Source organism: Drosophila ananassae, chromosome 3R (assembly GCF_017639315.1).
Source record: "Drosophila ananassae strain 14024-0371.13 chromosome 3R, ASM1763931v2, whole genome shotgun sequence".
Taxonomy (NCBI): domain Eukaryota; kingdom Metazoa; phylum Arthropoda; class Insecta; order Diptera; family Drosophilidae; genus Drosophila; species Drosophila ananassae.
In genome coordinates this window covers 16,939,367-16,951,902 of record NC_057930.1, presented here as the reverse complement: position 1 = coordinate 16,951,902, position 12,536 = coordinate 16,939,367, and the positions used below count along the sequence as shown (strand labels likewise).

Below are 12,536 nucleotides of genomic sequence, written 5' to 3'. Positions count from 1 at the left end.
CAAACAGCCAACAAGCAAGCAACATGCCGACAAGCAACGACAACAAATATTCATGAGCGGAGTCCTGCATGCTTGTACATATGAAAATGAGTCCGAGCCCCGCCCAGCTGGTGGCTGTCCGCCCCGATTGTAAAATATTTCCTTCGCCCGTCGTTCAAGATATAATTTATATGCACTTACGGGGAATGCCAACATCATTATTGGTGCCCGCAACACGGGCAAGGCATTGCCATTGACCCAAGCCAAAGTTCAACAGACTTTTTCTCCTGGCCAGGGTGTGGCTGGAGCAGGAGCTCCTAATGAGGATGGAACTGCAATTCATCACTTAAACTCTTCCTGCTGTGGGAGGAAATTGAATTGGAATGGATCTGGTATGAATGGAAATTAAAGAGATAGCTAGTTTGGAGAAGGACTATACATCTTAGCTTGAATATTTTGTATAACATATCAAATGTATGGATTATTATTCCTCTTTCCCAAATGATACAACAAAACACACACTTCCCTAGCCATATGTTTACAATTCATTGAACAAAACTTTTCAAACAAAACAGATCCAAAGAAAGGACTGGAAAGGACGACGACGAGGAACCCGGAATGCCAAACATAAACTATGCAATTTCAGCGTCTGCTTATGAGCAAAAAATATGGCCAATTTAATGGGCCAGACCATATGAACCATATGAACCCGACCCGAAAGACGACCCATCCTGGCCCCATCCCCATCCCGTGACACATTACCGCACGGACGGGGTGTGGTGGGTGGGTGGGTGAACCCTTCCACGCACCACCGCATCTCGCATCTCGGACCTCGAACCTCGAGGAAACTAAAAATCATAAAAACCAAAGTTTGCTGACCAACACAAGCCGACGCACGAAAATAGGAAAACATGAAAAGGCGAACAGAATATCATAAAGCAAGCGATTTTTTAACAATAAAATAAAAGAAAAGCACAACAAAAGGTATGTCCCTGTCTCCCTAGCGCCCTCTGGTGCTGCGTTAACAACAGCACAGCTTGGCATTTAACACGGCCCATAAGACCAAATATAGAACGTCCAGGACCAAAAATAAATTACATGCCCATTATGGCCAAGAGTCCGATTTTTGTAGATACACACCCAATACCCAATAGCTGGTTGGGGCTGGGGCTGGGGCTGAGTCCGAGTCCCAGCGGGGTGAACTTTCCACCCTTTAGGTATGGCCAGCACATGACCAGAACGTGATTTACCAAATTAGTGTTGCTGCAGGTCCGAATGGCTATGAAATCACATAAAATATGGCTAATACAATCCTTAATAGTCGGTTCGATAGCGTCAGAAGGGTTTCCAACTCAGCCTTGGTCCAAAGCATAACTGGGCATGGGAGAGTCTGTTTTAATATTTTATTTTTATTCTGGGTAATATTAGCTTTTTTTGGTTATTTTAGTAACAACTAATTTCGGGCCCTAAATCTAATTAAATTTCAATTTGGATAACTGTCATATAATACCTGATTAGGTATGCATTTGGGGGCGGTGTGGAGCTATAACCTATTCAAAGGCAATTATCGATAAATGGGAATAAAAAATGGAAATTAGTAAATTACAAAATTAGCAAAAGCAATTATTGTAGCAAAAGTTAAATAAATAAAAAGTGTGTGAAGAGTGGGCGCAGCTCAAACAGCCCACAATTGTTATGCCATATAGACTCGAATAAACTACGGCAATAAATAAGAATCATTTTTGGGGCGATTAAGAGGATTGGCCAGAGGGAGGGCGTGTGTTGTGTATATATGTTGAATGTGTGTGTGTGTGTGTGTGTGGGGGGCTGTAGGATTAACCCTAAATGTGCCATGGCAATTATTGCCAGGCGGATGACGCCGACAGCGGCAGAGGCAGAGACTGCGACAGTAGCAGCAGCGTCGACCGCAGATGGGTTGCCAACTTAATTTTTCGCGCAGACGGCAACAACTTGACCCATATTTCCAATGAGCTGACACCCGCTCGCTAACGAAATCTCGGTGGCACTTAAAGCTCACACACCCCTGTCTAATCCGCCCCCTCCACTTCTCTAACAACCCTGCTCCCCACTCCCTGTCCATCCTGCCACACTGCCACATTAACGTACTGAAAACTGAAATTTTGTCGTCGAAGCGGCAAATGAGCTGGAAGACGGTGGATGGAGGTGGTGGAGGTGCTGCTAAATAAATATACGTACATATATATCCATATAAATCGGTCGGTCGGTCGGTCGGGTGGGGGGTGTGTTTGTTGTTGGTAACGAAAAACGAACGCAAAAGCGAAAACCGAAAACCAACTCACAGGCCATAGAAATGCCCATGATGATGGGGCGGGCGGCTTTTGCCCCAAAGATGCTGCTTTGCGACGGCGCAAAAATAAATTAAGTAAAAATTAATGTCACAACACAACGGGCGAAAGCAAACCAAAGGCTACGGAGGGAGCCTCCTTTGGCTTTTTTTTTAACCGAATTTTATTTCGCCGATACACCGCGTGCCACCGCTCTAGCCCCCATCATGCTGGCCCCTTGCAACACCGCCCATTGTCCTACTTTGCCACGCATAAACAAACACTTAAAGAGCGAATACAGGGTGCTCGGGGTTCAAAATCAAATTAAGTGCTGCTGGCTATCCCTCCCAACCCCACTCCCACTCCCATGCTCACTCCCATTCCCATCCATCCCCATCGCCTATGGCCTATTCCTGCTCCTTTGCCCCGAAAAGAGAGCCAGCCTCTCTCGCACCGGGCTGCCATTCTCTTTTGGGTAAGAGAGCGCGCCTACCTATGTGTGTTGTTGTTGTGTGGTGCGTGGGTGAAAGCTCGTTTTGCTAAAATTTTAGCCCTGGATGCTGCTGGAGCTGGAAGTCGCTTCTTATATTTTGCCAGCCATCTTCCTCCTCCGTTTTCCTCTCCACCAACAAAAATTGTTGCCGTCTTTTAGGCACGCATAGAAATTTTAATGTTAGCCTCGTGCCAGCAAAAAATAGGAAAAAATATACATCTATATGGCTGTAGAGTACCCAGAGAGAAGCCAGGGGAGCATGGGGCACGGAAAACTTGCTCCTTGAAGGCTGCACGCAATTTCATTTTCATTTTGATTGTCCTGCCAGGATACAGAGGGTGGGGGGCAATGCACAATAATACACAGAGATGAAATGCCACAGATAGTTCTTCAATAATGCAGGTCTCTACTGCTCCTATGGATTTATGCCTAATGGCTTTAATTTTCAGGTAATTTGATTTCTGTCTACTCGATTGTCTGCCTAAGTCTGCCTGTGAGAGCTCTCGCATTCTGTTCCAGATCATTTGCATAACTTATGTAGAGTTCTGTATTTCTATATATTTTTGATTGATAGATCTTCTTGACAGATCCCCCCCACTGAGTCTTTGTTCTACTGAGCCATAGACCTCCCTATTCTGTTCAATTTATAACCAAAGCTAATCCTTTAGTTCACCCCACAAGCTAGACTAAATCCTAATGATCTATCCGGATTAAAGTCAAATTTAAGCGATGCCCTTTGTTCGTGCCTTACTTTCCAATATTTCTCCTGCTCCCCAGCGCCTGTCAGAGCTGCCTCAAAGTCCAATAAACCTAATTAATGTTGCGGCGTTTAAAATAGCTACGAGGCGGTGGTAGGACGCCAAAGGACGAGGGACGAGGATGGTAGCTGCAGTTATGTTTGCGTCCCAAGGGAGTAAATAATAATTACTAATACTTTGGCTGCTGGCTGGCGATGATTACCGTGTGCACCGTGGCCTGCACCACCACAGGCGGTAATTCATCGCTGAAGTCAAAGTGGATTGCGTAGTGTAGACATGGCCACCACGCCTCCACCCTTCTCCACTCCGCCTCACCTAGCCATGAGCTGGCAGCGAGGCAATTGACCAACATTTTCAATTAATTTTTGCTCCAATAAGCAGCCAGGCTACGTTGCTAAGGAGAGATCTCTGGCCCGTCCCCGAGCCAGTATCGCCTGCCAGTATACCCATCCTAGGTACTGGCCCTTCCCCCCTTTGGACCTGCAAAACATTTACATACCAAGCCCCCCCACTACCCAGTCCCTCGGCCGAGAAACTTCCTTTTGGCCTTAACGCACAGTTGAGTTATTTGAAGCGCAGCTGTTGGCCAAAGTCAGCCCAGCCCAGAAATTTGGATGTGAGGAGGCAGAAATATGCCGCAAATATTGCAGCAAAACTTTATATATGGCAACTCGTTAACCTTTTTTTGGCCTTCTACGAAATTTATCTCATAATTATGGTGAATAGTGGATAGTGGAAGGCAGTGTGCCAGAAGCGAAGGGGTTGAACGGCCCACTTGGGCTTCTCTTAAGTTTTCGGCTTTATGGCAGGTGTTAACCAGCCCATTAACAAATAGTTGGATTAGTTGGAACTTTTTCAATTTCACTTAACTCGAAATAAACCCATTATAAGGTGATGAAAGGAGGCCTCCTTCTTCACTTTTTAGAGACTAGTTAGTTGATATTTTTAAAGAGGCATATTGGCTAGAAAATTGAATTAATTTCTTGAAGTTATAGACGGAGAAGCGTGTCACTGCGTCCTCTGCAACATGCGAAACCTAATTATATCCAGAATAAGTAGAACTTTTTTGTTTCGCAATAAAGTTAAAGCCAGCTAAAAAGTTGCAGAGACAGAGTCGGAGGTTCTTCGGTAGCCCGCCACCCCCTGGGCGGCTGTCACGGAGTACTCCGTGTGCTGTATGCATCTGAAGTTTATATAACACATCCACATGTACATATAGTAGTCTTGTACATACGTCTACCCATGCGTTTATGTAAGTGATTCCATGTGCATTAACTTAAATGCTTTGCGGGCTGGGCACTTTGCTTTCTAAAAGGCAAAGCTAAAATAATAAAAATAAAAAGCTGGGCTGGCAGGGAGGTGAAACGAGTGTGGTTGTGCCAGAAACGGGGAGCAGCGAAGGTAGAGAATGGTTTTTCAAACATTTAACGATTTTTTAGGTCATCCAGCAGAAGAGAAATATTTTAGCATAAAATATTAAATATGAATGGGTGCACGAGAGTGGTGCCCAGACCCACGAACACTTTCTTTGGGCTTCAGTTCGTGAAAGTCACACGGCCACAAAGGCCTCTGTCGGCAACGTGCATTCCTTTCTGGAACTTCGCGCACTTTTTGTAAAGCGAAACTTATTAACGCACTTCAGGATGTGCATTAGAAGTGCAAGTGCTGGCTGCCGAGCCCTCCACCACCCACATGGAAAGCTGCAGCTGCAACCGATAGAGAAAACGTGGCCTTGCCACAGCTTTGACAATAAACAGGCTGAAAACCTGGCTGCCTGACTGCCTGGCAAAAAATTATGATGGGGCTGAAAACCCAGAACTCAGGGTTTTTGTAATTATTGAAATACAGTCCTCACCTACCCATGCCACCTCACCTCACATGCCAGGCACAGTGGTACCTTTCCCTCCCTTCCCATCCCTTTCCAGCCCCATCGCCTGTCTCTCTCTGGTGCTGTAAATAATTTCAAAGTCTGCGTACCGTCGTGAAAAATAGGTCAACAGAGTTGTTGCTTCTGCTGCAACTGCTGCTGCTGCTGCTGCTGCTGCTGCTGATGTTAAACTGGGCGTGACGGTAAAAGTGGCGAGATGATGTTGCATTCGCCACGCCCCTGGATCCTTCAGCCTCCCACCTGGCTCTACCCAGAAGCTTTCGACCATAAAGTAGCTGCTCCTGTTGAAATGCGCCGAGTTTTGCATATTTTCCATTCGCTCCGCTCCCACCTAATTGGGGTGCCAGTGGGCGTGGCGTGGCTTGGCGTGGGTCTTGCATTCCTACACATAAATTGCATAGGATCAACTAGTGGTTAATATTTGATGGCTGCTGTTTGCATTTTTTTTTGCAGCAACAGCAACAGCGACAGAGGCAGCAGCAGAGGCAGCGGCAATCGCAGCAAACTGCAGCAACTACATCCGAGCTGAAATGCAGCGACCTACTTTCTGACAATGCATTTTTGCAAAACGGGAGGCGACTTGGGGGTGGCCCTGGCGCTGGAACTAGAGTGTGGGGCAGTAAAGTGTTGTTCGAGGGCTGCATCAACAAGTACACGGTGAATAATTTGCAGATCTCCCTTTGGGAGGCGAAGGGAAATGAGTAAGAGCTCCGGCTTGTTGATTTTACTTTATTGCTCCGTTGCTTCAGGTGCATCTTCAGTGCCAGCGGATGGGAGGAGCAGCCTATACGGAAGGTAACATTGATAAATTCCAAGTCAGAAGAGCACTTTAGACTTCAGTGAGAGGTAAAAGGGAGTGCAGCTTCTAGTTGGAGTTTGAAATTTAACTTAAATCCTAATACCTGTAAGGTTGTACTTAATATCCTTCACATTTTATTCCAGTTAGGCTAGTTTCTTTCAACAAAAACATAAAATTGTTAAAAAGGGCTAGAATTGTGGCCGAAAACCCTTTCATTTTTGGATTCAACGAGCCGTGGAAACACTCCACTACAAAACTAAAAACATGTCAACCATCAAAGTCAAGTCTTTGTGGGAAATATTTCCCAACATTTTGTTAGTTTTTGGACGTTTGTTTCACAACTCTTGCCACCCATAACGCTTTTCACTCGCAACGCTGAAATAATTTTGCGAGAAACAATTAATAAATAAATAACTTAGCAGAAAAAGAGCAAATGCTTGGAAAATACAAGAAAAAGTTGAAAAGATAGAGTAGAAAAGCGGAAAAGGCCCAAAAGGGAGCAGGAGCAGGAGCAGGAGCAGGAATAGCAGCGAGGCTAAACGAGGCAACGAGTCCAGTTGAGTCAAGTTGAGTTGAGCCAGGCCATGTCCTTGGGCAACTTCCCACGCAAAAACGTTCCACCAGCAAAGGTTACCCCAACACACATACACAGCTATAAAAACACACACACACAGACACACTCACACACAGATACGCAGCAGCGCAATCAAAGAGAATGGCTGAAAGAAACACACGCCGATACAGCTACAGATACAGATACAGACACACTCGACAGACGCACCGACAAAGAAAGAGAAAACAACATAAAAATTAAAGAAGCTTTAAGTATTGGCGTTGTTGTTCCTGCCCAGAGGTGGGTGGTGTTTGTGCAGAGGGGGTGGTAGGGTGCTAGGGTGGCGGAGGCTGGCCGACTGTCAGATATTGGTTTTCTTGCCACATTCCCCACGTTTTTCTTCCTTTTTTTTTTTTTCTAAGAATTTGCACGCTGTCAAAGTTTATTCGCTCTCACGCACTTTTCTCTCTTCGCTCGCACTTTCTCCATGAAAGCCAGCATAGCTCTTTCACGGCTCGGCTCGGCTCTCCCTGTTCACCTTAAAGCTCCACTGAGCTGAGCGAGTGCCCGATGCCGTGCCGTGCCTGCCTTTGTGCGAATTGTATATAAATGTGCAGCGATTATGGCCAAAAGATCTTTGTGCCGTTGCGAGATACACTTCGTCCTGGCAAAGATACAAATACACAGATACAGATACACAACACAAAAGCGCGCAGATGGGGAGCTGATGCTGGTGCAGATGTATGCTAGAGGCTAGAGGAGCTGAGCAGGGCCTTTAAATATTAAATTAATAATGAGAAAACAACATTCCCGACAAGGGCCATCTCGGTAATAGCAAAAACTGGTACTCCACCAACATTTCGTCTAAAAATATCCATTGTCCCAGATGCTAAATATCCTGCAGAACTCAATCAATAATAAATACCCATCCGCAGCACTAATCAGCACCCCAGTCTCTGGATCCGTAGGTGTTTTCCTTTCCAAACCATCCGAATTGTCTCTTGTAATTCTAACAAACGGCTGACAGCGGCTTAAACTGTTTGTGTATGCGAGCTGTTATTTTTAGGCGTTTTAGGCCGCTGCTCCGAGCACACTTGCTTTAAATGTTTATGAATTTTTCATTCACATATGGCTGTAATCAGCAGATGAGTGCATATTACTGCCGAGGGACCCGCCATCCACCTGTGCAACCGAATCGAGTGAAATGTGTAATAAAATGTTTAAATTTACAAGCCAGCCACATAAGAATGTACTATTATAAGTTATGTATTCTAATTATTTTCAAAACTTGAAAGAACACAATAGTATTCAGTCTAAAGAACAGTCTCTTAGTGGTCCATAAAACCAGGTTTAATATTCTCAGAGTTAATATTTTTGAAATAAAAAAAGAACGGCCGCCACGTGACACCATGCACTCCCCTCTTCCAAACCACGTACTTTCAAAAATAAGCTAAATAATTATTAGTTATTAGTTTTTATTAATAAAATATTCATTCTTCCAATAAAGTTCCCCTACATTAAACCTTCAAATATAATCTAGCACAGCCCAGAACAAAGACGGGCCGCCATCTCACAGGACCAAGTGATCGCCCTCGACGGTCTCCTGGGAGTACTGGCACCCCAGCTCCTTGTCAGCTGCCTTCGCCCGTTGCATGCGATACCGCCTTCCTCCCAGCAAGCCCACCACCATCAGGACAAACAGAGACCCGCTGGCAACCCCTATGATGGGAATGGTCCAGGGATTCAGGTCGCCCTCATCGTCAGCGGCTTCATTGAGGCCAAGAATCTGGTCGAGCAATGTCTGGTCACGCTGACAGGTGAGCGATTCCCCGGCTCCAGTCGGTTCCTGTGGAACATAGCCGTCCGAGCACTGACATATCCCGGATTCGAGGCAGGTTTGATGGGAGCCACAGCCGGATGTGAGGCAACTGACCTCGTTGCTGTTAAATTGCCTCTCGCGACACTCGCCGTTAAAGAGGACGTAGTCCTCCTGACACTCCGTGACGATGGCCGCATAGCTTGTGGACTGGACTTCAATTAGGCTCTTCTCGGTGGAGTCCAGTTCCTCAGAGACGGACTCGGCACTTATCTCCAGGCACATTTGGTCGTTGTTGTCCCACCGATAGCCCTGGTTGCAGACGCACCGCTCCACGTCGATGCAGCGTCCATTGGCGCAGCCACCGCCCACCTGGCATGTGGGCACGCAGTCGCCACTGACGCCATCGCCAGCGGGCTTCTGCTGGACGTAGCCGTCGCGGCAGGCGCAGGTGTTGGGCGAGACGCACTGGGCTCCAGCCGCACAGCCGGTCTCACAGATGGGTTCGCAGTAGTGACTGCCACTGTGGTGGCTCTTGGCCGAGACGTAGCCAGCAATACACTCGCAACGTTCCGGAGCGGCGCAGCTGGCGTGGGCCGGGCAGCCGCGGCTGCAGATGGGCTCGCACAGACCGGACTCCACCTTGGCGTAGCCCTGGCAGCACTCACGAACCAATCTGTGGGTCACCAGCTCCTCCTCCGAGTCGTAGGTCTCGGTGATCCGCTCTGCCTTCTTCCAGATCTTCCATTTCGCCGGCTGCTTTACGATGACTTTCTGCTTCTGCACTGGCACCATGGACCGCACCGTTTCGTTTCGTTCGCAGTAATTGTCCCGCAGCGCTGGAACCAGAGCTGGACACGCCAGCAGAAACACAGCCCAGATCAGCTTCATTTTCAGGATGTCTGTGTGCGATCACAGCGACTCTTGGCACAAAACTGAAGTCACTATTCAGTCGAACTCCGCTTGAGAGCTGAACTGCACTGGGCGAGGGATCATCGATAGAGCAGGCAGGCAGATAGGACACAAAAACATCCGCTAGATAAACACGACGGTCTCTACACTGAACAAAATTTCATTCAAAAACTTATCAAATGGGAAGGGACAATAAACGTACTTGAAATTTTTGAATAGGAGTTTATTTTAAGACTTATGATTATATATATCCCACTTTCACACAAATACTGAGTATGCATTTCTCTCAGTGTCTGGATCTCGGAGGGTTGCAGCATATCTCAGCCGCTGCCAAAGGTTACACTCAGATTGCAGATGCAGTGCTGTCCTGTTCTGACTGTCAACCTCTCACTGTTTATCGCAGGGCCCTCTCTATGCATTAATTCTGAATATTATCATTAAGCCCGCTTTATAAGTTGCCCGCATAAAGCCGCCGATAAGTCCGGAATAATATAAAGACTCAATTGTTTTTCGCCGAGGTTCCGATATGTCGAAGTGACTCACAAAGAGCGGAACTAAATAGTTTATAGTATGAACTTTAATTTTCCTTATGACTTCCTCCATCGATGCATTCTCTAGAAATGCATTTAGTTCTCAGGGTCATGAAATATTTTAAAATCTCGAACAAATCGTAGCTCTGCGGCGTAACTCTCAACCCTCCCTAATGTTATCAGGTCCATTTTGGTACCTGCTCTTTTCCATATTTACCTGCTTTTTAGACTAAAAGAAATTCGAAAATATCCCAGAGATGCCTGCAGTGTTTTTCAAAACTATACTTCCATATGCTTACTTTGTTGGGCAATAAATATTGATATTCAAAAAGAAATGGTCTTCGTTAATTGCATGAGAGTAGTTTTGGATCCAATCATTTACATATTCAGTTCTCTACCCCTGAATATTAAAAATTGATTAAATATTTTCCAGAAATAGCCAGAACCCGGATTGACTTGTTCGAAATATTCAACGGATAGACTCCCCAGCATAGAGTCGTTGGAATAAAGGCGTGGAATAAAGGCGTGGAATAAAGTTCGTGGGCAGGCACTGACTGCCTCGACACCAAACAATCCAATTTAGTGGGATAAATTATGTGAAGATTTGAACCACTCGAACATATATTTAGCCCCCCGGAAGACCTGACGTCACTGGCTCTGGCGAAATTACAAATTTGTTACTTTTGTCACGCTTGCCTCGAGTTCTGAGCAGCTCTGAGCAGAGTGAGCCCGAAAGGAGGAGCCCATACAGACGCATCTGTCAATGCTGGAAAAGCCATAGTGTCGCTCACGTATCCAGGGCCGCAAAATGCTACAACTTGCTCCCGCAGCGCCGAGCGCCTTACCCTTCGCCCTAGCCTCCCGCTCCATTGCCCGCGGGCTCCTTTATGGAACATATGAACGGATGAATGACAGCTGACATAGAGACAAAAGTGTGTGTGACACAGTCACATTCTAATCTAAAATAATTGAATTGAAGTCAGATTGCAACTGATGCCTTGCTCGCCCTCAGCCAGCCAGTGTGTATCTCCCAGATACACAGATACAGATACAGCACGCCGAGTATCTTTTGTGAGTGCGGCTCTGTGTGGAAAGTGTAACTGTTGGATAACAGATAAACTGCAAACTCGTCGTCGCTCGACAATGTGCCACTGACAGCCCGCCCGTATCTGTATCCGTAGCTCGTAGCTCGCTGTTCGCAGTTCGCAGCTTGTAGCTGTATCTGCTGGCGGCATATATTTGTATCTGTTCCCAGTCGGTTGCCCACATCACATATGCGGCATGCCGCCTGAGATAATTAATGGTTAGCTAACTGGATTTTGGTTTGTCATTGTCTCCGGCGTCACTCCTTCCTCTGTCCCAGAAACCAAACAGAAGCACCCCCATATCCGCCGAATCCAAAGCCGTCCACTCTCAGTCTTCAGTCCTCAGTCCTCGGTTCTGGTTGAGATTTCTCACGTCGGCAGGTGCAATTAGGCTCGCAGGAGTAGCAAAAGTTCGGGGTGGCCTGACTTATTACCAGGACTACGGCTGCGATTCGCGAGCCGCTAATTGCCAGCCATAAATTTGCATTATCTCACGTAGGGTAAACCCCCTGTAAAGCGTTCAAGGAAGTCGCACGCCTCTGCTCCCTCCGCCGCTTCGTCCACCGGTGAACTGTTAAATTATCTAAGTTGCCGGCGGCCCCCAAAACTTTGGCCCATGCCCCATGCCCCATGTGACATCTGCTGCTCAAATGCACAGGCACGTAGCTGCCTCGGAATCAGTTCTGGGCCATGTCGGCTCAGCCCGGGCTGGTCGGATAGGTGGTTCGTTTGCTATGGACAGTTTAACTGGCAGCATGTTAAGGTATTTCATTGCTAAGCCTCTCTCGCCGCCCAAGTCCTCTTTTCGGGGCCAAAAAGTTTTGGCCGCACGAAAGTTTTCAGCTCCCAAATGATACGACAATAATTTTAATTATAGATTAGCAGACAAATCCTCGAATGAGCACTAAAACTCTTCAAATTATGGCAGCTGAGGAAGGTGTTCCTGTGAAGGTGCTTCGGTCATCGAAGAGGTGGCAAAGGCAGTTAATATGGAGTTTCTAGTGCGGCCAAAATTTGGTTGAACTTGCTATGAGGCCGAGTATATGGATAGGATATTTATCAACATTAAATCCTTGCGTATCACATCGAGTTCTCCTCTAATTAGACATCCTTCAGCCTTTTGTGAGGACTTCTCAGTCGCAACTATCACTCTTCGTTAGCTTAGACATTAGCCACATCTTCTAAAACTGGCCATTGTCAAGTATCTGTATCTATATTTACCAACCTCTGCCCTGGCCTAGTTTTTTAGGGCTACAATTAAGTGGCCTGGGCAAAAAATAGAGGATTGTTAACCTTAAGTCTCTTGCCCATTCGCGGAGCGAAGGTTAATGGAACAAGCGCAGCCATCTGAGGGGAAGAGTCCAACAAAAAGTGAGCATTGTTGGTCGGCTTTTGTGCGTTGGGTTGGTCTTGCTGC

General features: G+C 46.5%; 2 protein-coding genes across 4 annotated transcripts in view; both read right to left on the bottom strand.

Moving 5' to 3' along the window:
• LOC6497107 (neuronal acetylcholine receptor subunit alpha-7) overlaps positions 1 to 12,536 on the bottom strand; it is a 53,731-nt gene that overhangs the window by 36,386 nt on the left and 4,809 nt on the right. The gene's annotated exons all lie outside the window — the stretch shown is intronic.
• On the bottom strand, positions 8,235 to 9,597 carry LOC6497106 (fibrillin-1). The gene has a single exon (XM_001962706.4). It carries the CDS (start codon positions 9,481 to 9,483, stop codon positions 8,347 to 8,349), a length of 1,137 nt encoding a protein of 378 aa, XP_001962742.1. The 5' UTR covers positions 9,484 to 9,597; the 3' UTR covers positions 8,235 to 8,346.